This window comes from Rhea americana, unplaced genomic scaffold (assembly GCF_003343005.1).
Source record: "Rhea americana isolate MKP2758 unplaced genomic scaffold, rheAme1 scaffold_97, whole genome shotgun sequence".
Lineage (NCBI taxonomy): Eukaryota > Metazoa > Chordata > Aves > Rheiformes > Rheidae > Rhea > Rhea americana.
Window position 1 is genome coordinate 8,981 of NW_028187166.1, and position 27,526 is coordinate 36,506.

Sequence of the window (27,526 nt, forward strand, 5' to 3'; positions counted from 1 at the left end):
TCAGTTAATGATTTTTATTAAATTTCAGTGCTTTCATAAAATAAATATGGTTTATAATATCAAACAGTGAGAAATAAAGCACAAGCATGAAAAGCATGGTAACAGAAAAGTTACACTCATGACGGTGTTTAATACTTAGCACTTTAGAAACCATAAAGCCTTTAATTATTTACAAGCAGCAAACTATCTAACATAATTTACAAAGTTGCAGCAGCCTAGTCAAGAAGTACTAGAAGGGGAAAAAATGGAGAGATCGCAATGGAAGACCTTCACTTTGCTCTATCTAGTTAGCACTTTATTACATACCCTATTTTCCCCTTATGTACATAACTCTTTGTAACTTCCRTTATCTTAAAGTTTAATAATTACACTGTATTGTATAGAGCTTCAGTTCATCTCTACGACTGGTGTAGTGCCTTTTGCACTTAAGAGACACATATTCAAGTAACACTTCAAATAAAAGTAAACATGTGCAAACCAAAGTTAGAAACCTACATAACCCTTGCGTAGTAGTGTCAAAATCAGATGTAGCAGGAGCATATTAACAGGTTAAGTTATGTAGTAGCTAGAGAAACCTAYTCAGAAGTCTAGCACAGGCAAAAATGGGAAATGAGAATATTAAAAAAATGAAGCTGAACTGCAATTATACCCTGTTGCCCCAGACAAAAATTTAATCTGCTGAAACACAAAGATTTTAAGGTCATAACTCAAGATTTAATATTTCAACATGAAAAGAAATCCAAGCCATTCGACTTATTTGGGGTTTTGAAACAAATGCAAATGTCTGTTTAAAAACTGCTTTTAAATGAGAAAAACAAATCAATATATATATTAATATATCACCCAAAATAAAAAAACATACACACTCTTCATTTTAGAGCATGCTGCTCATTCAGAATAAAGACAGGACAAAGGAAATAGAATTACATTTCATGATGTAATAAAAACATTAAAATTTGTGATCCTTAAGTGCACCATCATACAGGAGTAGCGTGCTCAGAGTGGAAATGTTCTATACCTACAAGAATCCATCTTTATTAAAGCAAATTTTTAGGACACTACCTGAAACCGAAATCAATAACAACTGTGCTCCATTCAGCTTGCCTCAAGTTTCACTCAGGCATATTCCAGCTAGTAGCACCTGTATGCCTCTTCATGATTGTATTCCAGAAATCTTTAAATCTGCAAACAATTTTTAAAAAGACTGACTTTTGCAATCCTTGCAATGCTTATCATAAACAGATACTGCAAGTAAACTCTGTTCTGAGCAGCAAAAGTTGGGGCTTTTTTCAGAAATCTGAGAGCTGGACTTAATGTTGGCAGTAGATACAGTACAACAATTTGATGTATTAAAGTTTCTCAAAAAAGTCTGAAAGGATTTCCCTAAAGACTGTTTAAAAAACAAAACAAAATCCAAAACACTTCACCCAAGATCTCTTCAATCCTTTTACTGGAGTTCAGAGCTTGCCAACTTTAAGAATATCAGAAAAAAGGAGGGAATGAGGCGGAGAGGAAACAAAAATAAATGATTCCCCATTTGTACCGATGAAAAGCTTCAAGTAAAAGGAAATCCACTTGTTAAAGATCTTGCTACATGCACAGTCCCTCGTCAGTTGAAAACCACAGTAGCTAGCACTGGGTGTAACAGCAGATCTATCGTTCATAAAAAACACTGGCATTGTTCCTTCATACTTAACTTGCATCCACGGTTTCTGTTTAGAAGCTTCTTAAAAAATGTTTATGGTTCTGCACATCTCATACCAAACTGGAGGAAAATGGTAAACATTTCTTCTTTCAATGCAACCTCATTCAGCAATCTTCTCCCCAAGAACTCAGTGTCATTTACGAGTCTGAGTCTTCTTTGGCACTGCAGGTCGCTTGGCTTGCCACAAGTGATTATGAATAGTAAGAGCATCCACGCTGACAGACATGGTTTTGGCTGGAATCAAGTTAAACTGTTTTCTGTCTGAACTGTATTTATAAAGCTTGTCAATCATTTTCTTGGTGATGCTCTTTGGGCCTGTTCCAGTCAGCTTGTAGATTTCTTCAGTGTCAGGATAGTAGCAATAAAGTGCTCTAAACTGGCAGCCAGCATCACGGAACAAAATGATGTAGTGGTTGGCATCACATTTCTCTAGTTCCTGCATTAAAAATAAATACGTAAATGCACAAACATACAGCTTGACCACAGTGAAAACTTTCAAATTATGCCAAGCTTTAGGTTTTTTCACATAGCTAAACAAGCATTTAAAGGTTTTAAAGTTACTAAACAGTAACTATTTTGAGTTCTTTTATAAGCTTGTGAAGTGAGATCTTTACATAAGGTCATGTTTTCTGTAAATCCATACAGTCACTAGAAGCAGAGGAGTCCCATTGCAGATATTTTCACTTTCATCTTTAAAGGCAATAGGTCTTTGTTGTGTTACTGACAACATTCCTTATTTTTTATGTACGTTCTAGGAAACAGCATTTGCTACAACATATTAATGGGATTATGAAATCAACACTACAGATAAACCATTATGGCATGTGCATTCGTAATTTTATATTTTAGTGATTACCTCTAGTATTGAGTTCTTATGTGGTTCATTCACTTTTCCAGCAAGACAGCAATGAGATATAGCATTGTGAATAATCGGTTTGTTTGATTTGCTGCTGGGTTCTTTAAATAATTTTGGACCTAGAGAAGATAAATAAATAATTATTTTTTGCCCTGTATTTATAAACATTAATCAAGACTGTAATTTTTATTTACAGTAAAATTGTAAACTGCAGTAAATCCAAAATGATTAGTACATCTTATTGGAGGCAACTTGGACTTTAGTAGAGAAGATCTAAGGATTTAAAACATATTAATTACCAGTTACTTTAAAACGGAAGTATTGTTTTTCCTCTATCAGACTGAAACAGAAGCACAAATTCTTTCATGAAAACAGAGGCTTCTAATCAGGCTCTATTACAGACTCAGTCTCATACAAGGTAGTATCTGGAATTAAGCCTTGTATTCTCTCTTCTTTTTCAACATTTTTTTCTACTTAATTTTTTCTCTTCTCTTTCCAAAATGGCATTCATCTTTTAATCAAAAAAAGTTCACAGACTGAACTACCTGAAGAGTTAAGCATTTTTTCCCTATAACATAAATTAGCAAGTGGCTACAAAGCTTTGCCAAATCTATCACAGCAAATGCTAATTTCAAATTCTCCAAGTATTAATCCTAGAACACTGAAGAATTTTCATTCACCAAAAGTGTAAAAAATAAAGTTTCTCCAACAATAATTAACTGTTTAGTATCTCCTAAATGTAAAATATGCTTAAAGATTTCTCGAAAAATAAGACTGCGTTATACCAAATATACCACAAATTTTATGATCTGTCATTTAAAAAGTCTAAATTAAAATGAAAACATTCACCTGTGTATTCTGCCACTGAAGCAATAGAAGATGCTGTTGAAGCATTCTCCCAGTCTCGTTCCATGTTTCTGCTAGCATTTCTGCTCAGTATTGGTAAGGACTCCATTGATTCAACCCTGTTGGGGAAAAAAAAAAAAGAAAAAAAAAATATACACCAACTTCTTTCTCATATCTTAAATAATTCACCAGTTGTTTGTTCTGACTGAACAAATGACAGTCCCTCTTCCTCCCCTATTTTATCCCCACCCCATTAAATTCTATTACTATTTTGTGAAAAAGCAAAAAGAATTAAGTTTGCATAAACTGTCAAAACTGACAGGAACACAAAACAGAAGACGAATTCACTAATTACCATCATGTTTCCACACCAGCAACTTTATAATTGAAACAAGCAACACTGAATTCCAATACCATTTCATAACACAGACTTCCCCCCCACCCCCCATATCTCTTTACCGCTGAGACGGTGTGCCACCAGAGTGTACGCTTTCAGGTTCTGTTGTTGCTGCTGAGGCCAAAGACAGACTAGAACCAGACTGAGCACTGCTTAAATTATCAGCTACAAAACAAAAGAAATAGTATGAAACTCATCCCATTAAAGTGGCTTTGCAAATTCAGCAAGAACAAATCAAAATCCTTACGTGTGGATGAACATTTTGTCCCTGAATCACTGTAAGATTCTTCACGATGGACAGACTTTGGCCTGGGTTTCTTGGGCTTTGATTTCGGTTTTCCAAGACCTTGCTCCTCCAAAATCTGCTGCTGTTTCTTCCTTAAATATTCTTGCTTGATAAGTTCTCTTCGAGCCTTCTCTTCTTCTTTCCGTATTCGATCCTCCTCAGCTTTGCGACTGAAAAGCAAATATAAACATTGAAAATATAATAATTTCTCTTATCTTCAAGACAAAAAGAAGTATCCAGTTCCAAATATATTAATACCGGGCTTCATCTCTTTTTTGTTCCACTTCAGCTTCCAACTGCTGTTTCCGAATCCGAGCCTCCTCAGCTTTGCGCTGCTGTTTTAAAAGGAACGCTGCGCGCTTTTTTGCCAGCTCATCTTCTGCCTTCTGTTCATCCTGGAAAATTCAAATTCATACAGAGCTTTAAGAAATAAAAGAAACCATATTAAATTGGACATTACAAGATTGCTAGAAGATTCAAGAGAACTTTAGGAAAACCAAAACTAATATTTTTGGAAATTTTTACTTTTTTTTGAATCAACAAGTATAAATCAGAGAATGGCATTAAACTTCTTGTCACACCCCTTGAGACATTTTTAGTGTTCCTGTAAGTCCAGAAGGAGAGAAAAAAGGYCTCACCTTACTCTGATTTATTTTTGGTATGCATAAACAGCACAAAACCTTTTAAAAAAACAATGCAGACTACAGACAATTACAATGTGGGCTAGAATGGACAGCATAAATAACCCTATCCTGACCTCTGAGTCAATCAATATKAATCATACTATATAAACCAGAACTCAAATTCACTAAAGTTGAGACAATATTCTAGGACTTTTACCATTTACATATAAGTTTAGGAAAGTATAATGGTAGCACATTTGAGGAATTTACTATAATTAGCACAAATGAGTAACTAGCTGTTCCAAGATCAGTTCTGAACTCTACTTACACAAAGAGTAGATACATTATTTAGACACAAACAAACAAAACCTACAGCCTAGGAAATATCATAGTACTAAAAAAAAAAAAACTGTTTAACAAGCCTTTCCCCAAGCCCGAGATAGGAGTGGAATAAGAAAAACTACTTAAATATAACCCATTTCCATCATGAGCCCCTCATAGCACCATTACAGGACAAAAATTAAAGCTGCATGAGAACCAGTAATTCCTTCCAACAGTGGTTTCTAAAACCCAGCTTCCTATCTGCAGGAACATGTCTAAATTCTCCATCAAAGCCCTTAACTTTTAGGCTGATAGGCTCCTTGAGATCAGAGCAGTTTGGTTCTAACTGAACAACAAAAATGTCTAGATTCTTGGCTCCCTAATAAGCTTGAAAACCTGTCCTGCAGTCATCTATTACATACCTGCCTGTATTCTGCTGAAAMATCTTTTCTTTCAGTTGATACAGGTTCACAGAATGCTGGGATTTCAAAAGGGTAAGTTCTTCCCACAACATTCTATGATTCATTTGTGCTCTATATGTGTGCGCATGCACACACACATATCTACATAGATACATAATTTATCCACGCACATGCACACACACAGAGTACTGAGAAGAAGGGGAGAAAAGCAAGATTAATCCTGGATCCCCACGAATTTAACATCTTCATGAATTTAACAGAAAACTGCACTAAATGGATGAAATCCCAGCCTCTTGGAATTAAGTTAAATTGAACAACTCTCTTCACAACAGTTCTTTCCGGCGGCAGTTTTTAAAAAAACAACATTGCAACCACAACGTGTTGGTTTCCACCAGAAGCTTCAAGAACAAAATGAAAAACCAAGTTCTAATGCTGGACAAATATGTAGTAATAGCCAAATAATAAGGTAACATATTTACCTTGAAGAAAAACCCCACACCAGACTTCTGATCACCTTCACTTATTATGTCTGTAGAGCTATCCTGGTTTTCAAGTTCTCCTTCATCTGGAGCTTTTAAGTCAGATAAATCTACTTCAATAAGATTAGCTTTGCTTCTCAGTGGCTCATCCAATGGGACATTTTCTTTTCCTGAGCCATCAGAACAATTTAATCCTGTTTCTTTTAAGCTGTTATTCACTTCTTTGCTCATTTCAGAAATAATATTTGCATCTTTGGAGGTTGAGAGAACAAGTGCCCGTTGATTACTCTCATCATGAAGTCTATAAGTATCAAAGAAACATTTTTCTTGAGAGCCAACTCCATGATCAGGACTGTTTTCCAAACTCATTTCTGTTGGTGTCTTTGACAAGCTATTGGATGGAAATGGTCTTAAATGTGGTAAAGTTTCTAGACTTGGTGTTGGGGTTTTAATACGCGCTGAATTTTGCTGTCTGTCTTTAGTGACTTTCAGATCTGCTGGTCTTCCCGATCGAGGACTTCTTCCTTGACCAAAGCGAGGYGGTTTACGAAAACTATTCATTCCAGTTGGAGATAGGGGCTCAACAAAATGAATTGATGGTTTTACCTTTTGGTCCTGAGAGTTACTTCTGGTACCTGGTGATGGCACTGTTGGAGATTTCATAAGTAGTTCCTGTTGCTGAGAAATCTTTAATATAGCCTGCTGAAGTGTACTGATTGTTTCATTCAGCTTTTCAATAGAAAGATCACATTCATTAATATCGACTTCAGCAACATTATCTTCTAGAAGGGCAACAGAAATAATCTTACTTTTTTCTAATTCATGTATAGCAGCAGAGTCTTTTGGTTTAAGTTGTTCAGCAAAAGCTATGCCTTCTTGCATTTTTACTTTTGTTACTTCTTGAGAATCATTAAGCATTTCTTCTCTCTCCTCATCTTTCACAAACTCCTCACACTTGGAGCTCAAAGAAATTTCATCCAAGTCTTCACCATTGTGCCGAGGATATTCTTTTGGAAAATGTTCTGGTTTCAGTGGCTGCGGAACATCRGGAGATTTACCCTTTTTAACAACATGCAAGAAAGCTGCCTTACCCAATTTTAGTCTCTGCCTTGCTGATAAGGCTTCCATCTTCTTCTTCTGAGCTTCTATTGCTCTTCGCTTCTCTTCCAACTGCATATGAAGTTGCACCAATTCAGAAGCTAAAAGATTAACATTATCTCTATTTTGTCTGTTGGGGCTTTGCTCTCGTTTTTGTTTCCATGTGGTCAATGGGGCTGGGCAGCTTTCTGATCCATCTGGTGTGGTCTTTTGTGAACTACTTGTGCTGGACTTTGTTTCATAGCTATTAAGTCTTTGGAGCTTTCGTTCTGCAAAACTGGTCATTCGGACACTCCCACTAGTCATTGACACACTGCTAACTTGAGAAATTGTACTCAAGCATGGACTGGAACGTCCACTAGCATCATCCTTATCTTCGTGCTCTTTTACCTTCATATCTTCTTGCAACTTTGCAGATTCTTCCTCACCTATGTATTTAGCGACTATCGGATGGTCATCTATGACTACCAAGTCCTGTTCAACATCATCTATGTCTAAAAGATCTGAATCAGAGTCCTGTCTCACCATAGTCCATGTAGTATCTGCAACATGCGAATTGAGACTTTTCACATAACTTAAATTGACTTTGCTTGCTATGTCATCATCAGATTTAGCAGCATGAAGAAAAAATCCTCCAGTGGATTGCTCCTGAGATGAAGGATCTAAACTGCTACTAGCCAAAGGTCTGGAAGCTTCTAATCCTGCTTCCACTAGTGCTACTGAATCTGCAGTACTAGGATCTGCAACTGGAGCAAAATCAGAACTAGAAATCGGAGTAAAAGTCCTATTGAGATCATGGTCTCCATGACAGCTATTTGTTTTCTTGCGGACCAAAGGCAAGTGTCCCTCATTAAATCTCTTTGTTATAAAATTCCGTTGCTTTCCCTCCCCACACTCATCCTCCTTATTGATTATCTGTTTTTCCTTTGCTGGTTTTAGAACTGCAGGCATTAAAGGTTCCAGGTAAAAACTGTCTGGTTTGCTTTCTACAGTCTCACTGCTTGCTTTTGGAGACCATGCAGTTGCAACTATGCTGGGTACCCTGGCTGACGCATTCTGCAATTCAAGGTCACCAYGGTTTGGCCTTTCTTCAGATCTGATTATTGCAATAAGCTCTTCATCTTCATCCTCAATTTCAACATTGTTTAGCAAGCTCTTCCCATTACTTTTCATTGATGTAGGATGGGGCTGGTTTTTTGGAGTCACATTAACAATGTTAGAAGCAAGACTGTCTTTGCTGATTGATCTAGCCAGACTAATGCTATCACCAGACCCAGGGTCCACATCACTGCTTGCAGAATGATGAAGAGCAAATGGCGTTGGCTGAGACAGAGGCCTAGAAAAGATAAGAACAGTCTAYTGATGCTCATGTACAAGAAGTTAGCATTTAATGAACTCAGGACTATGATACATAAAGCTAAAATTTTTGCTCCATTTTAAAAATGTAACCTTTATCAAAAGTGACCAGYAATAGTAAAAAGCAACTCCAGATACTTAAATATTCAAATGCTTACCAAAAAATCAAGTTTAAGACATTTTCAATTGCAAACCTAAAATCTAATCTCTGACAAAGCTCTTTTCTTTTTAAAGAAAAGAAAATCAGGCAATTCTCAGTCCAGTTCTAAGGAACTGATACTACATTACTACAATAACATTGTCACAGTATTGATTAGCCATTCATTAAACTGCATTTCAATACTTCAAAGCACCTGTTACCTGGGTTTCTTTTCCGGCCATGCTAGAACTGAACCTCGTGGCTGCCCATCAACACGAGTCAGAGAATTGGAACGATGTCGATGACCTGAAATATTTTAAAAGGCTGATAATTTAGACACGGTCTTTAAACTAGCATTTTAACTTTATTTAATAGCAAACACAACCTATTTCACCAAGAGATGGCAGCAGAAAACAGATTTGCTAAAACGTKAATAAATGAAAGAAAGAAAAAGAAAAACAAGAAAGTATGATAAAACCTGGCCACACATACATATCTGATTCAGGGGTTTTCAAATGTGAAACGGATYTGATTGGCACTTCAGCTAACAGAAGGAAATAAATTCTAAGTCGCCTCATGTAACTATAAAACTTATAMCTTCAATAAGTAAAAAATATTTACACAAAACATGCCAAACACTCAAGCAAGCTTGCCATTGTGCATGATAATTCTGTTTTCCAAGACTTTTGTCATTGCTATGCACATGTGATAAATGGCTTTTTCCCTTTCTTTTCATGGAATTGAAGTTATTAGTCTYAATTTCTTGCACTTGAAATTCTGGTAAATAAGCTCATTTGTGGAAAAAAATTCAGTAACTTTCTTTAAAGATCTTTAAAATCCTTTTAATGCAGATGAAGATGATTTACTGAAACTAAACACATTTATGATTTAGCTGACCACAGTTAGATGCAATTTTAGATTAAAGTTTATGAATTCAACTTMYTCCCTTCAAAAAAAAAAAAAAAAATCCAGAAAGTTCTCCTGCAACTTTCACCATTGGAAAGCAGCCTACATTTCTTTCACAAGTGATCACAAATAAACAAAATACTGCTACCTTGAGTAATCAGTATTAAAGTCAYTCAGATTACAACAAGTGCCCAGGCTGCTGTTCATAAACATGCTATATAATTTTCTCAAGGTAAACATATCTTCTGSATAAATATGCAACCTGAGTCCTTGTCAGAAAGTAGCTATATTGGAAATCAAGACTGCTTACAGTCAATTTACATTTTCAAAATACTTTCAATATACTTCTCCAAGGCTTAAAATTCAATCATTTTAAAAAGTGAGAAAGTATCAACATAGACAGCAATACACAAAGGGTATCTGCATACATACTACTRAAAGGTCATTTTTTTAATTCTCTTTATTCAGAAAGAAACGGTTTTCATTTGTTTTTGTGTTGGGATGGGTGGTCATCACCTGCTGAAATCCATTTTCAAATGCTGTCTTACCAGGGCTGTCTTCTCCCTGTAAAGACTTCTGTTGCTTTTGTCTCAAAGGGAGCAGTGGATGAGAAGGGCTAAAGGCAGGGCTTCCTCCTTTGCCACTAATTCAGAAAAGCAAACATCCATTAGTACATGAAATGTTTTTGTACACTGAGAGAAGAAATTACACTGATAATAGTTTCTCTGCCCTCCCTTAAAACACAAGAATACATCATTAGTTTTAATGCTGATGTTTCTTACAGGAAGAGAAATAGAGGTTTTCTGATGTAACATTATAGAAATAAACTATCATCTGAATTCAAAATGTTTTAAGCTTTTACATTGAGAGGATTTAAAATACAAATACATTAGAGACAAAGACTGAGTTAACTTATTTGTTGCACTCCAGTTAATCTCAGCTGAAGAAACCTTGTCTTTAACCTTCTTGTACAGTAGATCCCATTTAAGCTTGTTTTCCTACTACCATTCATAGAATATAGCCAGTAAAGATGACATGCTTAAACAGTTTTCATGCTTTACGGTTTCTCTGGAACAAACTAGTCAAATTCTCTATAATGCAATAGTTACATTGTAACCATTACTGGCTTATTCCAAACATAACAATGCTGAGTACTTTCTCCAACTTGAAAACTAAGGATATTTTAGAGACCCACTGCATACAACTCAAAATTCACTTAATTTGTAGCAAAATCAGAAAATTTAGCACCAGAAATTCTTAGGTTACCCAACTGAAGAATAAAATAAAAGATTAGCCTAATGATACGAAAAAATACTTACAGATAGTCAGATTCCTCGGGGTGCAGGTAGTATCTATTGCAAGCTTCAGGGCCTGTCTGAGCTGAAGTCTGCAAGTCTGCTGGGCTTGTASTAGCAGGGCTGGCCATGAAACTTCGTTTAGTTGCATTGGAAATAGGAACAGGTGGACGACTGCTCTTCTGCTGCAACACTGTTTTAACTGTACATGTTTATAAGATTAATGCAACTYATGCTAACCATTCAAACAAGAAACAAGAACAGTTTTTCAGATTGCAGTAAATCAGAGTGAAATAAAGATAACATGAAGCCTGAAGGAATAGTCTTTATTTAAAATATTTATCCTAGAGTGACCTTAAAGAAACATAAGTAAATACTTAGTGGGTGGGGTTAGAGAAGAAATTACCTGCCTATCCCCCTCCAAAACCTAGGGGTYGACCAATAAGTGGATCTGGAACTAAATTCCCTTCTATTTTTGCTACTTTCAAAGACCTCTGGTGAGCAGGAAGTTTGGGTAGAAATAAAACACCAAAGGAAACACTACRAAACAGTTTCACTATAGTGCAAGGTTTTTCTTTAATGCACTTATTTAATCAAAAATTGAAAAACTTACCATCTTTTATTTCCTGAATATCYCTCGGCTGTACAAAGTCTGGTTTGACATTCTCAAACCACCAGAAGAGTTCCGCAATGAAAACCATGACATTAGGCTAAAAATAATAATAAAATTAAAAATAACATTAACACTTGTTAATGATTTACCTATACTTAAAAATATATCCTTCACAGAATCGGTAAGGTTGGAAGGGACCTCTGGAGATCATCTAGTCCACCCCTCCCTTCTCCCATTATGTTTCTTACCTTTAAAACCAAAGGTGCATATAACATGTCCTCCAATGTGAGGTAAAAACATTTGTTTAGATACTCATTTGAGAATTCTCTCAGAAGCTGAATATTATAGAGGCTGTCTGCAATTGATGTTACCTCCTTCAAACAAATATCTAGAAAGGTGAAAAAACAAATACATTATGACACTATCACAATGAATTGAACCTTCATCCAAAGCCAGCAGAAACATYACATGTAAAAGCTTCAGAGACTGTTTATACCAGCCACTTAGTATTTATTGGCTAGTGCTGATATCTCTCTGCCTGTTAAGTACCAGYGGGATAAGAAGAAAAACACAGACAAAACAGTATCAATTCTGTATACATTTTAGAATCTACATAGGCTTCTGTCTACTACAGCAACAGGCAAGGTAAATAGCCTACTATTAACATGTAAGAGTGGCAAAACACAAGAAAAATTAAAAACAGACATCTTGATTTGCAAATAATACAAGGCTTTTCCTATTCTAAAGCAATACAATGCCAACTAACCTGTGAAGATAGACTACTTAGAGTTTCTATGTCTGAATCCCAGATGAGTACATACCTTAGTTATCCATTGTAAGACCTCATAAATACTTTGCTATGTAATGATACCTACTTACAAAGCTACAGAACAACTACAGAAATCTCCTTTTTTTTCCAGGAACAAATTTAGAAGGACTGAATACACTTTACTGAAGGTTTTTAAATGTTGTGACAAGCTTCAATATGATAAATTTATCATTAGACATTTACAATTGAAGAGTAAGAACATGACAATACAATTGATACTTTGGCCTAAGAATGGAGAAATCTACTGAATTTATTCTCAAAGAAATATGTATGTCTGTCTACTACCTGACAYGATGTAGTACACTGTATTTGTGAAAATCAAGCGGAGAACACTGCTAAAAAAAAACAACTCACAGCGTTAGTTCCTTCTGAAATCATTCAGCAGTTTTACAAGGTGCAAAATATTTGAGAACTTTAAAATCAACATAAAATGTTGACTTGCAGAATTTAAGTGCAATAATCACATTGAATTATTAGGAAAAATATTTTATGGAAAACAGAACTCATGTTTGGTATGCTGAAGAGTGACAATTGCTTAAGACTGAGAATTTTTGTTTTAGTTAAAAAAAAAAAAAAAAAGTACTCCTGCAGAATAACATTAGAATTATCAGCTAACAGTAGTGGAAATCTATTCCTTTTCACGGACTATTAAAATCAAGCTCAGTTATTTTAAAAGAAAAAGCTGTATTACCTAGATCTATAAAAAGAAAGACTATCAGAGTTTATAAAATACAGTTTACTTAGAAGAATCTGCTCTAAGTGAAAAAAATTAAGAATGGTCTGCTTTTAAAATACATTGAGTTTATGTTGATTTCATGTGACCTGACTTGTCATAGACCTGTTGAATGCACTGCATTTTTATTTGAGCATGTATTTCTAGTTCAACTTCTACAATTCAAGCATTTTTTTAAATTTTTTTTTTATTTTTGGAAACCTTCTACATACCATCTAGTTTCATTTGCTCTGGACAATAATAGTGTATCACAGCTAAAAGAGCAGCACCATCACTACCATCCTTCATCAAATCTTCAAGCAAAGGGAAGTAAGGTAATTGCCTGCTTGAAAGATGGTCTCTTCGGTAACGCACCTAACAAAAGAAAACAAGAGTTCATACAATGCCAAGGAGCAAAGAAATTTTTCTTAAACACCAAAAACTCTTTACGGTGGATTCTTTATCGCATTTTGCTTTATCCAACTTGAAAGTAACTTACAAGGCAATATGCTTCTCTTAATGGAAGCCAGTTCAGAAGAAAACCATACTTCCTTTTTAATCATTTTCCTCACATCTAAGCACAATCCACACTGCTGAATTCCAGTCTTCATCCACACATTTCAACTTACTACAAGCAATGCAAGTCAAAATCCTTCCACATAGATGTATGAACGCAGCAGATCCAAACTAAGAGAAAAAAATTGTCTAAATATTTACAAAACATTTAAAGCTTGCAAAAAGACGTCCAGCAAAAAGCAATTACGATGGGCTAGCACTTTCTCATGTGTCATCTAYATCCAGACTCGCTGTCAGGTCCACAGAGAGCAAAGTTCTCTTAGAGAGATTCAGAACATTAATATCGCATGCTGGCTTGCCAGTCATATAATGTCGTGTAGCAAGAGAAAAAAAAAAAAAAAACATGGCTTTTTCCAGAAAATGGTCAGCAACAGAAGCAAGTAGGCTATGTAAACCAATGGCAAAGCCCTCCTTGATTTCACTATAAATCATCACCAAACTCTTTTGCAAACTACCCCATACCCCTCAAACAATTTGGAGAGTGACTGATGAGTAGTTGAAGCCAATCCTCTAAAGAATAAAACTAACTTGGCATCGCTCCTTGCAGTTTTGGCAGGAGAAGWTTTAGTCTTGATATTTATTAAGAATCTGCACATTACATCAGTAGGCTATATCTAAATTCCAACAACAATGACCTATCAACAAAAGAAAACACACTTTGGAGCCTAGTAGAAATATTTTTTAGTGTTGGAAAAGATTTGTTTYACACATTAAGTGCATAAATATCACTTAACATCTCATACTCATCTTGTCTGATGTGTTTGCCTAATGGACATRATCAGGGAACAAATTTATCCATTAAAAAGAACGACAGATTTTACCAATGGTATCATACACTTTCCAAGACAACCTAGGAAATCTGACTCTATACACAAGCGCACGCACACACATACACATACACACTCATCTGTGTCAATTTAGGATGGCACAGGCTGAGAAAAATTCTTTTCAAAAGAATGAAGGTTAYTTACAATCAGAGTAAGAAGAATTTGTTTTATTTATTTGTTTATTGTGCACAAATACAAACTATGCTAAGTTCTCCTGGCAAAGGCAACTAGTTCTAAAAGCTATATCTACATGCTAATGCTATTTTTTCTTTCCTTTTACCAGTTGTAAATTTATTTTTCCCCAGCCTGGAGCAGTCCACAAATAYGTAATGGAATGTGAATCATACTGTACCACACGAGCATATTCCACTGGTTCCAGCATGCAGTGCGATATGGCATGCATCAGATCAGGCTTACGCAAAAAGAAATAGTGAGATATRTGATGGTGATTATTCAGACATGAAACAAATCAAATGCATTAGCAACATCCATTATGCACTGGAAACGTGGTCATCAAGGCTGATAAAATAAGTACGTACACTAAGGTGATCTGGTTAGCTTAAAAGGTTCATGATTTACCCACTTAGTCAAATTAAACACATTAAATATAAAATCAAAAAAWTCTTTTTAAATTTTATTTGCTACTGAATTTAAAGTAAATACAAATATTTCCTTTGCAGCAGGTTTAAATGGAATTTAAACCAATCACAGTCAATACTGGGAAATCAAATACATAAAACCTCCCTGTTTCTTTTAACTTTGGTAAAAAACACACATCTATCATTGAAGATATTTTTACGGACTTCTCCATTTAACTCTGTATTTTCCCCAACTTTTATTCTCTTAACCATTCATTTATACTGAAAATTCTCAATTCTTTCTTATATTCTAAGCTTTAGTTTGTTCTTTTAAAATAAATAACCTATTTGTTTACATTAAAGTGCACAAATGGGTGCTACTGAACTCAAAATGAAGTTAACTGTATGCACTAAAAAGAAAAAAAGACTTCATCTTCAGTGAAGACAAGTGCCTCTGAGAGCTTCCAAATCACAAAAGAAACACAAAACAAGGGAGAATGTGAAAAACAGCATGGAGTCCACAAAGCCTATGTTAGTCAATATAAGCGGTGCTGGACTAACAGTGAAATGATTTCTGTTGTACTTCTTCCTTTACCACAAACTTGCTCAACGACGTCATGCAAGTCAACTGCATTCCTGTATCTGTTTCTTCTACTCTCCTTCAGATGCCTCTTTAAAATATAAACTACTTCAGCTTCTTAGAAACACTCCCCCACGTAGGACCCAAATACAGCTGCCATCTTTAAGCAAACGTAGAAGGTAAGTGATAAGCGCTTCTTTACACCCTGTCTCAAGTCATTACACAAGGCTAGAAGACAGGGCTCTATCACTTATTTTATCAGCCTGCAGGTCCCCACTCTAACTTCCTTTATTTCAGAAACTTAGTGTTTTTAAGCAGTTCACACATTTGGTTCAAACAAATAAGAGATACGGGCCAGAAGYGTGCGAGTGAGCTCTCTGAGGAAAGGCAGAGAGACTGTGGGGACAGGSGACTGCCAGGTCACTCCCGCCCTTCCCAAAGGCGCTGCCCCTCTGAATTTACAACCGAGGGGACAGCGCTCATCCTCCCAGACAGAAAATGAAAAACACCAAACCCRGCAAGTAGAGGAGAAAGGATATCACAGCCAAGGAAAACACTGCAACAACAGAAACTCTCCACAAGTTCAAATAAAACCTGAAAGCTCAGCCAAGAGTAAGCAGGCTTTTATAACAGAAAATCAATTCCATACACACAAAATTACACCTATTTTCACACTTCATTTTATCAAAAATAAACTGAATCCTTTTTTGATATCTAAAATGTTAATTCTGTCTTTCCTCTTCAGTTTCTTTAATTTACCATGTAATTCCAATACTTGTAATAACAGGTCCAAAATGGTTTGCTGCATCTTCTAACCCCATCTCACCAAACAATGGTGTTCTGGTTTTGATTTATAAACCCAGTAAAAACTAGGGGGAAAGGCCCAAAGCTTGCTTTTTATTTATACTTGAATACTTACATAGTTGAATAAACAGAGAAGTTACTATTTTCATTTTTGTTCTTTTCTATAAAAGTTAGAGCTACACTGTGGTATATATATCCATGCACATGCATTATTTAACAAACTATTGTTAACATCTAGAATACCTTAACTATAGATTCAAAGATTAGGCAACCATTTAATCTGACCAGTTTTTATATCACCTTAGTGCTGCAATCAATTGCCTCCTTGCAACAAGCAATAATTTCAACCATTGTTAATTTTCTGAGGATTTTCGCTGCCACTCCACATCCCTTACTCTGTACTGTGGAAACAATTTTAAAATGCTGTAAAGTGATTATGCTATATGCTGTACAGTATGCAAAAATAATGTTATGAAAACTAAGCCTGACGAACCAAAAAACTAAAAGAGAGTTTTCAAAATGATTGTCTAAGAAGCATCATAATGGAAGCAAACACTTCGAAGAAATTTTAAAAGCCATGGTTTTGTGGATGACAATTGGCGTAAAAGTAGTTCACTTACAGGTACTAATTTCCAATACCATTTGGAAGGAGACTGCTCAGGAAGCAAGGAAAGGAACGTAGGAATAGGAAAGGAACATCAGCAATGCAAGTTATAAGCAGCAATACTTAAATGCACTTCAGCAATAAACACTTTCATATTTTAGAGTGATCTTAGCCTAGAAGTTTAATTTAAAATATTAAAGTGAGATCCAATAGTCTTTAGCAGAGAGTCAAATAGTTAACAGGATCTTTCAGATCACGCATCAACTTGTAAATTACACAGCTCTTAAATCCCTTATCAATCAAGGATATTCTTTTAGATAAAAGGCATGTAAAAAAAAATCTTTGCCCTCAATATGAAGTAAAACAATTGTGTCTAGTTTATATGTTACAATTTTATCCCCTTTGCGTAGCAATGCCAGTTTGAGGAATCAGCATCACAGGGTTTTTTAGGCTTCATTAAATCATATATCGAGAGCACAGACAGCCAATATGCATTACGTTTGAGAAAAATCTATCTTCCATTCTCCAGAAATGAAAGTGTACTATATTTTTGCAATATTAGTGCATTATGACATAGTTTCAAGGGAAAAAGGGGGAAAAAATTGCACACACACACACGTAACATTTGAATGCCAAGAATATGCTTACTAGATAGAATTTGACTAAGCTCTGAATTTATATTAGATAATTAACTCATGCAAAATGAATATGCCCAAAAGTTTTCAAAATATGTTATATATTTTGTGCTATGAAAGTTGAGTGATGTTTACCCAGATCGTAACATTCAAAGGTTGAACAGTTGTTTTAGTCTAATTGAAACTTAAAAGGGAAGTTGAAAGATACCACTGGGACTAAAGGTAAATAAGGGCACTGATGATACATACAGGAATTGCATGCACAAAACCTCAGAAGTTTCAAGACTTGGATGTTCCACTATAATCTGACAGAGAAAACACTGAAAGGTTTTTACTTAAATCTGTTATCAATCTTCCAAAATAAAAAAAAAATATTTTACCTTTTGGTGTCCTGGACTTTCCATTAATTGCTGTTTTAATTTTATCTCTCTCTCTGTTATCTCTCTCATTTTAAGGTTCACCTAAAAGGGCATAGCATAAAGATATATTAAAATACATCTGAATATGTATTTCTACAAGTTGTGGCTTTTTTTTTTAATACTCAATCAATTCTAAAAATGTAAAAGTTACACAATAATGTGTTACAGAAAAAAAAGAATCTTGCATGCATTTTGCTTTAAATGGAAAAAGTTTATCACAAAAACTGCTTTTGATTTCAAACGGGTCTTGCTGAATCACAAGACTTAGACCCAAGTAAGATGTACAGACACATCAGTTTTCAAGATCAACTGTCTTAGTACTAGTGGCTTTAATAATAACAGTTTTCCCTCTAAGGCTGTGGCAAAGCTTAAGTTAAAAAAAAAAAAAAAAAAAAAAAAAAAAAGAAGACGAAAAAGAAAAGGTTTGATATCAATACAAGTGCAATTAAGCATTTGTTTATGATTCTCCAAAGACAGGCATATTTCCATAAAAAATGTAAAACGATGAATGAATTTAGCTTATCTCCCAACGCACATCTCATTATTAGATAAAAACTGTGTTCTTCTGGTTACCTAAGTTCTAGAAACAACATTTGAAACAACAGATTTGAAAAGTGATGATAAGAAACAGGCACACTTTTTTCAAAGTAAATTTTACCTTGTTAATCCAGAAAACCATTGCATCCTCCAAATCATAGGGTAGTTCTTTCGAGGCACTGAACGTAGAGAAACGCTTGACGCTAGCAACCACCTTTTCAATGCTGATCATTTCTACAGTATAGGCCATCATAAGAGCATCAATCATTGCCATATGAGAACTCTAAAAGAGGAAAGCAAAGACTACTGCAAAATAATATTCTTTAAGAAAAAAACTTAAATATTCCAGCTGTATTTACAATGAAAAATTTCTGAGGTTAGTGACCTAGAAATTGAAAGCTCTTCATTCCATTAACTATTTTAAATAGTGTTAAATAAAAAAAAGATCATTACGCAGATTTAATTAAGCTAACCATTTTGATTGGTGCACAGCCCAGATCAGATTCAGACACAGGTGTATCATCACTCTCCATGACGTAAATCCCTTTTCGAGACAGAGCCTGGATCACTGACTGGTGTCCCTGCAGAGCAGCCACCTGATCCCCTTTCAGAATGAGGCTACAGACACGACAGTACAGCTCACTGGACAGCAACAGCTTGATGACAGGTGGTTTAATATGTTCTTGCTCATACTGATCTATGTAAAATGGGTCCTTCAGCTCTTCTGGGACATTATCTGAAACAAAGAGTTTCAACAAGTGGCATCAATAAGGGGCATCAATTATAAACAAGAAAAAAATACACTTGAATTTAAAGATGGCCTATGAAAGAGCAAAACAGTGGAAGTGAACATTCAAAGTAAAAGATATTGAATACAAAAAAAAAATGCAGTTTCATATTGCAAATGGGTTTTGATAGGTCTTTGTGTTTACATTTCTATTAAATAGAAGTATACTTAATTAGCTCCCTCCCTACACACACTTAAGAAACCTGTAAGTTACCAGTTAGCTTTCTCAAGTTACTAAGGCCCCAATTCAAGGAAGCACTTCAACACAGACAAAAAGACCAACTTTTTTAAGTTGCATAAAAATAGTATACTAAAATAYATTACTTTAAACAATATCAGAATTGCTAAAGAAAAGTTACACAAAGAGACATCTGATACACAACCACATATTTATCATGCAACTATGCAATCCAAGGTATTAAATGATCTGCAAAAAATATCTGGAATTATTTAAGAATATCTGCAGTAATATATCTGTAAAATTTAATGAACTATTCCAAAGAAGTTAAAAAAAAATGCAAATGTATGCCTTAGAAAAAACCCTAAAAAGTTATTTACAAAGCTAAATGCTTGAAAACTTATGAAACAGCAAAAAGTTAAACTGCTACTTATTCTGTTGCATTCCTAAATCACATTTACAACCAAAGTCCTTGGGTCTTTCTTCCCTTTCCTGCCCAATTAGTTTAGAATGCATTTGCTCACAAATTCAGAATGTTATTTGGAACATTCATGTTAACATTCAGTCTTGGCTGAACATGTCTTTTTAATATTCATTCTTTATCTCAAAATGGAAAGCTTTTTCAAGTTTTTTTTTTAATTAAAGACTGTTATTCTTCTTTTATGTGACATTTAATACTGTGTTACATGGAGTATATACCAAAGACAGTGGGACAAGACACAATGAAACACCACTGGCACTACATAAAAAGTATTCAGTAACGTAATTGCCCATTTTAAGTGAAACAGATAATAATTTAGATATTTTTATTCTTAATAGTATTCAAATGGGCCTACAGTCAATGGCTGCTGAGCTGTAATTCAATATAACAGTGATTGCCAGTTTGAAGAAGAGACCAACGGCTTCCATTTCCAACGAGTGAGAAAGGAACCAAAATCAAAAGGTAAAGCGGTCCACATTATTCAACTTTTTAGCTTCACTACAAGCACCTACCTCTTAAACACTGCTTAAGACACACTGCTTTTCAAATAGGAGGAAATAATAGTATGTTAGCTGATACTCATAAAACCTCTGTAATGAAGTACATTGCTTGTATGAGCATTAACATTATTGCAATTTTAAAGGTTTTTTTAAAAAAACAAAAGTATGCATATTCAAAATGTCTGAAATCCGAAGCATTGCTTTTATATAATGTTTCTGCTATAAACTTGTGCCTTCCATTAATTCCACAGAACACCACTGCACAGGGTAACCAAGGTAACTGTCTGAGACTGGCAAAACAACCAAAAAAGAAACCCCCTCCAAACCCAAAAACACACAAAAAAATGAATTTCCTCTAACACCACAGCTGTTTACCTATTTATGCAGGTTATTGTATAAGCAAGTAGCTCACTTAAGTTTTTCTCCAGTTCCCTTCTACTCAAGGTTGACTATGACTATTTTATAGATTGTAACAACAGCAAAAAACCCCACCAATACGGCAGTATGCTACCACCATTGTAACACCACCAAAAAAAACCATGTTGGTGTTTTAACAGTGGTAGCATAATTGTATGTTTGCTATTACTGCAAATAAATTATATTTAACTAAATGCTGCAGTAGAAAAAGTTATCTTATTGATTAGATGAAAASAAGAGCAAATGTATAGTCATTTTCTTTGATTCTTGACCAAGCTTTCACATTATCAGTCTTGGACATAGCAGCGCAGAATCTCCAGAACACGTAAATCCACAAAAAGTAATAGAGATATATCTGGACATTTGAACTTACAAACATACAGATCGACTTCCTTTCTGGAACTAACTCAATCTTAGTTTGATGCTATGTTAAATCAGACAAGTCTATGGATTCAAAAATCCAAAATATTTAAAAGAAAATTGAGACAGGAAATATTACCATAAAAGCTAAAATATGTATTTGCCAAATCCAAAAAGGCTTTTAAAAAGTCATGAAAGAAGATGTCAATCATCAAGATATTCTGATTTCAATCACAAGCCTGCTGCCAAGCAAAAAGATGGTCCTTAGGGGTAACCCACCACTCCCCTTCCAGACCTTGAATTGAAAAATACCTTTCAACATCACAGAAAATGACCAAAACAGGAAAAAAAAAACACTTGAAGTTGGAAAAAAAAGAACCTGTTTACCATCTTTTAAATGATGACACAATACTACACATCCCTATTTTCAAGTTGCTACAGAACCATTCTCTTCAACACTAACACACCCAGAAGATACACTATCTATCAGACCAGGGTGTTTCACAGATTACAAAAACTGTGCAACACACAACACAGATAGTAAGGTGTCCCCAAACTAGTTCTTGTTTAAAAATAGCAGTATTTTAAAAAWTTTTTTATAAAAGTCTTTCTCAGCAATAAAATAGTCTATCTATTTCTTAGCAATGAGATTTGCTGACACAGAAATAAATATATTCAAGATTCTCACTAAAAAACAAACAAATATCCTCAAACACATCACAGTTTGGCTACTGTTTTCTAGTTGGAACTTCCAGTCAAGAGATTTGAAATCGTTTTCTTCTATGTTGAAGAACCTTCTAATTTCATGTTTCTGGTCTCCAAATAATTGCTTACAGACTGAACAGATTAGATCAGGATTAAAGGAATAGAGGAGAAGAAAATAACTTCTAGTATCCAGACTAATCTCCTGCTCTAATAGCTCATTCTTGTTTCAAAGAATTGAATGCACTGTAGTCCTGTATCTAGACTACAACARAGATGTGAAATTGTATTTTAATATTATGATAACAAGTTATTCCTAAATATTAATTTTCTACTACTTGCAATTTATCTCATCATAAACACTTGCCCCAGTTTTATTTTTTATATTTTTATATTTTATATCTGTCAGCTAAATTTGGATACCAGTGCCTATCTACTATAGAAAGGCACAATGTTTTAACCAACGTGATGTCCCAGCTAAAGGCCTTTTGAAATTTTAAGATTTAAAGACGACACCAATGCTCAAGAACAGTAATAATATTAGCTTTACTACAGAATTCAAATTTGCTTCTTTCTTTTCTTGTGGACATCATTATACCCTCCATACAGCAGGCACAAATAAACAAAAAAGGCAACAAATAGCAGGAAAAACTGTAATGCAAAAAGATGTTATAGAAGTGTGTAAGCATAAGCTGAGAAGTGCTCTACAATATTTTGTTGCTATCCTGTATAAAACGTAATTACTTCAAACTTGGGATAACACATTCTTTCTGGTCAGCCACCTCAGAGTGATCTCACAGTGTATTATCCTCAATATCTGCAATCCATATTTACCTTTACRCTTCTGCTAATTATTATCTGTATTATAACGCCACATGAAACAAATACCTGCAGCACACAGGTCTGCTCATTCACCAAAACCCGTTTACAAATGTCAAGATTCCCACACCGCAAAATATCAGAAACACATTGTCAGATATAGAGCAATTGAATGCTATCAGAATTTACATAATGCTWGTTTAATCTTCAATTATATGGCATGGATAAACAAGTATCAACTTTTTCTTGCAGTTTTTACATTTAGACCAACTCCAAACATGTCATATGATTTTAGTTTGCCTCAGTACTGAATGTCAATGCTCTTTTCAAAGAAAAAGGCCAATCTGTTAAAGTCTTTAAATAAGTAAGATTCAGGGCTTTTGAAACAGGGGTTATTAAAAACCTCAAATGCTTAACTACTAGAATACTTGCAAAATACAACAGCTTTCTTAAAAGCATTTTTTAATACGGACCRGAGAAAAGAGTTGACAAAACAGAAATAGGGAACCTAGAAGTCTACCTACCCAGTCAATTTAGCCCAAGAAATATTTTCGCATTGACCATACCAATGACTGCTRGCTGTGGGGAGCTATACTATACTGTAAACCTTATTTAACAGGTAAACRTTACCTACGTACTTCAAAAACAAAAAAGTCACTAGTTGAATTTCCTCTGCTGTGCATTACATTAATGCTTAGCCTTCTTGCTGGTATTTTACCAAAGGTCTCAGGTTAATGTCAAGCTAAGTCTGGAATCCATATAAAGCTCCTAGCCCTAATAAGTAGGTAAAAACCACCAAGCTCATTTTCACCAGTTTGAATTTTAGAAACTGTTTAAAGAAGCAGCAACATATGTTATGGAAAAAGATCTAAACAACACACTGGCTGACAGCAAGCTGGAACACAGAAAAACTTCCATATACTCCTTTGATATCTAAATTTTAATTCTATAACCATGACAACGGAAAGCATAATTCCAACACATAATTAATGTTGTACTAAATCTGCTGAGAAAACAAAGTTTTCAATTGTCATTGTACATTTTCCCAAGTTGTAATAAATGAAAACTGACCAATGTTGTCAGTTCTCACTGCTGCTGTTCAGAGCCTGAGGGAAACAGCACAAGAGAAAGATCGGGTCCATTTCACTCTGCTCAGCTTTTTCCAGTGTGTGGTCCTATTATTATTTGCAAATCTGGTTTATTCTAATGACTGTGAAAAAGCAGCATCTCTCACAGATGGCTTGCCAAGCTTATCTAAACCTCCTACACTTACTTCTGAAAGGTCAGAATGAGTTTTTCAAAGGGATTTAAGTATCTTGTGAACTGAAGTCCCACAAAAAGTCAAAGGCATCTTTGCTTCTAAGCCAGTAACTGTGAATGATTTTATTTCCAAATTGCTATTAGAATTCCTTATTGTTTAAAATGCACATTTGAACTGCATGCAAAGTTCACTGATAAAAATAATTTTGTTCTAATTAAATTCCATTCCCTTGAATTACTGTCTCAACCAAACAGACTTTGTATCTTTCAGGTGTACAGAAGGTTTCTAGATGTTTGTACATAGACCTTCACAGAGATGCAAGTACTCCAAGATGTGTTTGGGGAGAGGGAGGGGGAAGACTCCAAACAGGGGAAACACCTTCCTTCAAAACATCATTTCTCTGTGTTCTGGAATTTAAACAAACAGTTGTAAAACCTCCCTCTSGATTCCATCTGTGATTACCAGGCAGCCACCAGGCTGTCAGAAACAACCCATACGGCTCAATTCCCAAGCAAAAAAGAAGAGTGCCTCATTAGCAGTATTTATGCCCAAGAGAGAAGGTAGCTTGCCTGGCTACCAAAATTCTCTCTTTATGATGARCAGAACAGACAAAAGACAGAATGCCTCATCAAATAAAACAGAACTAGGACTTCATTCTCTCTCTTGCATGCCTTCAATATAATTTGTCTTTGAGAAAAAAAAAGAAGAAAGTAGCATTTTTCATAAGCACAGAAAGCTTAGATATAGTGAATTCAAATATCCTGTAATATAAACTAGAAATCACAGTTTCAGGTAAAACCAACAGTGGAAAGTGGCTGTAAGTAACAGCCTATACTAGAATCAAATTTCTGTTCTTAACCGTTCCCAAACTTAAGCATGAGTTTAGCCTTACTCAGAGGAAAATGAAATCCACAATGTGCAGTAACATTTGCAAGACTGGGGAAGAAAATTATGTCAAGTTATATGTTAATTCCAAATTTAACATTTTAGAAAAACACTCTTTAGTAGCCACTTGAAGACAATTATGGAAAGCCTACAGATAAGAACTACTTCAGAACATAAGATAGTGTTTTGATATTATAAACAGAGAAGCATTTCTTCATAAAATTCTCCACATCTAAGAAGTCTAAAATAAAAGAATAAAACTTCCAAAAACCAAAACTACAAAAAAACCTCTCCATTGCCTTGTAGCTGTCCAAGACTTACTGAATATCAATAGCTTAAAAAAAAAAAGCACACACACACAAACACCTGAGAGACAACAAGTAACGTATAAAGTTCAAATATTATTCAAAGTAATCATCATTGAGGAAACCTTTTTTAATACATCTGTCTACAAATTAAAAAGGCTTATATGTTTCTAAGTATTCTGAAATGCTATCCTAGAAGTAATGGTTACTATGTGACAATGGCTGAAGGAGCCGTTTCAAAAGTCAAACCAAATTTCCATGGTCCATGGTCCTACAAAGATACATTATGCTCAAAAGACCCTACTCAATGGAGTTAACAAAGAATGGCAACACCACAAGCCCTAGCAAAAATAAGTTCTTCCTGCTGTTCCTGGCATTTAACTCCTGAAGCATGTGATCTCAATGAGCCTAAATACAAGCRCAAAATACTGGCAAATGCAGCTATAGCCTTTTCTACACTGTAGATCTCGTTACTTTCACTACTGTAGACTAAAATAAATTAGGAAAGATTTTAAGATCCCCTCAAATTTGTTAATCAATCCTGGTCCAAGACACACAGATACATCCCTGAGCTCATAACAGACCTCCAGATGATACCATCAAAGAAACATGAGGCCTTTAAGCTTTCTCTGTGGTTATGATCCATGCTAGTCAAACCCAATTTAGAATGAGCTCTCTTTTGAAACAAAGTCAAAATATAAATAGTGCCACCATGTCTGGAATATATGCTTTATCTCTGATCACTAAGAAGTCTTTGGTAAACATTATAAACAATTCCAGCAATTGAAAAATATTTACATGAGGAAATGTCTGTTTAATTCTTTTAAGTCATCAACATTATATTAATAATATCCCAGAATTCCCACTTTTTTTTAAGCTTCATCTGATAAAAGATTTTTGTCTTTTATGGCTTGTAGTGAAAGAGCTTCACAAATATTAAACATTATAAAACCATATTTTTTTTTTGTTTTCTGCACAATCATGAAGGTGATGAGGACATTGAAAGAGATGGAAGTTATTAACAGAAAAATATTACCCCTGTTGAAATATTTTCTCTGTATTATTTAACTGTAGGAATGGACTGCTTTTCTTCAGCCTTGTCACAAAGTAAGCTAGTGTTAATCCACTAAGCATATTATGAGTTTGGCAAATTAGACTAGATTAATAGGGCTATCTCATTTTCCAAAACAAGATTTTGTACATGTTTTTATTATGTTTTGTTCTGGATAAACAAAAACAAGTACTCTGTCTCATTTCTACAAAATGAAGCTACTTAAAACTCAAGGGGTATCTGGTAATAATAATTCAGAACAAACAGGTAGATCTAGTTCAAAATGAAAAAGCCGATCTCAATGGATGCTAGGAAAATATTTTATAAATATTATCCACAAAATCTTTATTTTTCCATGTTTGACTATAACGGTTTCTGACAACATAAAGGAAAGAAACTCTTCTGTTCCTTCGAACTTGCTGTTTTCCATCACAGAACATAGATATCTTACCTTTTCAATCAATAGGGTGGGGTTTCTTTTAATTAAATAAACGAATTTTGCTGACAATAAATGGATTTATTTTTAGTTCATTTTCAAACAAATACCATAATGTGACCAAAACAAAAACTCCCTCAGCATACAAAGAGTGTCAGGTCCCAGCATCAGCTGGCCGAGATGACCAGACAAGGAAGCATGCTAAAGCCTTAGCAGTCTGGAGGGACTCAAGGCCTGCAAGTGATGGCATACAGTTCTGTGTAGGAAAGTCTGCTCAGCTAAAATGAAGATTTAGACATTTGGAGATATACATTCCTCAGAATAACTATCTGTGGGCGGTCACCAATAGGCCTGCTGACACACAGCAGTTTATGTAGCTTCRTTATTCCTGCTGAAGGTACCAGGAAAGACACAATACTACAAGAGAACAGACTGGCGTACTATTGATATTTAAAACAAAGGCCATTTAAGCCCAATTTAACTACTCTGGGACAGCAGGAGCAGCAGTGCAAGAAGGAACAGAAGCAAGAATGCCTTCCCGATAAAAGCGATCTTACCTATTCCGTAGGCTTTAGCACAGATCCATTGTAGATTAGCAGCTATTTTTGCTCTGGCTGAATCATAGAGCTCCAAAGGGACAATCTCGACCGCGCTATCCGCCAGGGCATCCATTTTTCTTCTGGTGCTCTCTCCACCCGCGCAGGCATCAGCATCCACCATCTGAAACAACAACAAAAGACGGCGGACTTCACCCGTGCCATCGCGCCCGCGGCGGCGCGGGGGGCAGCGGGCGGGGGCGCAGGGCGCCGCCACGGACCCGGCGCCCCTCGGCGCCTTCACGGGAACGATTCACGCGGCCATTTACGGCGCGCTCGGCAACCAAAGGCCGCCGAGCCTGGAG

General features: G+C 35.2%; 1 protein-coding gene across 1 annotated transcript; it reads right to left on the reverse strand.

Moving 5' to 3' along the window:
* CAMSAP1 (calmodulin regulated spectrin associated protein 1) lies at positions 1-27,348 on the reverse strand. Its single transcript, XM_085325400.1, has 17 exons — positions 27,183-27,348; positions 18,917-19,179; positions 18,565-18,726; positions 17,868-17,948; positions 13,117-13,258; positions 11,591-11,730; positions 11,343-11,439; positions 10,754-10,931; positions 9,983-10,077; positions 8,750-8,834; positions 5,936-8,369; positions 4,349-4,485; positions 4,052-4,260; positions 3,867-3,969; positions 3,411-3,526; positions 2,562-2,680; positions 1-2,141 (listed from the first exon to the last, which is right to left on the reverse strand). The coding sequence occupies exons 1-17, from the start codon at positions 27,343-27,345 to the stop codon at positions 1,839-1,841; spliced, it is 4,827 nt and encodes a 1,608-aa protein (XP_085181526.1). The 5' UTR covers positions 27,346-27,348; the 3' UTR covers positions 1-1,838.
* Between the last annotated feature and the right edge of the window lie 178 nt (positions 27,349-27,526).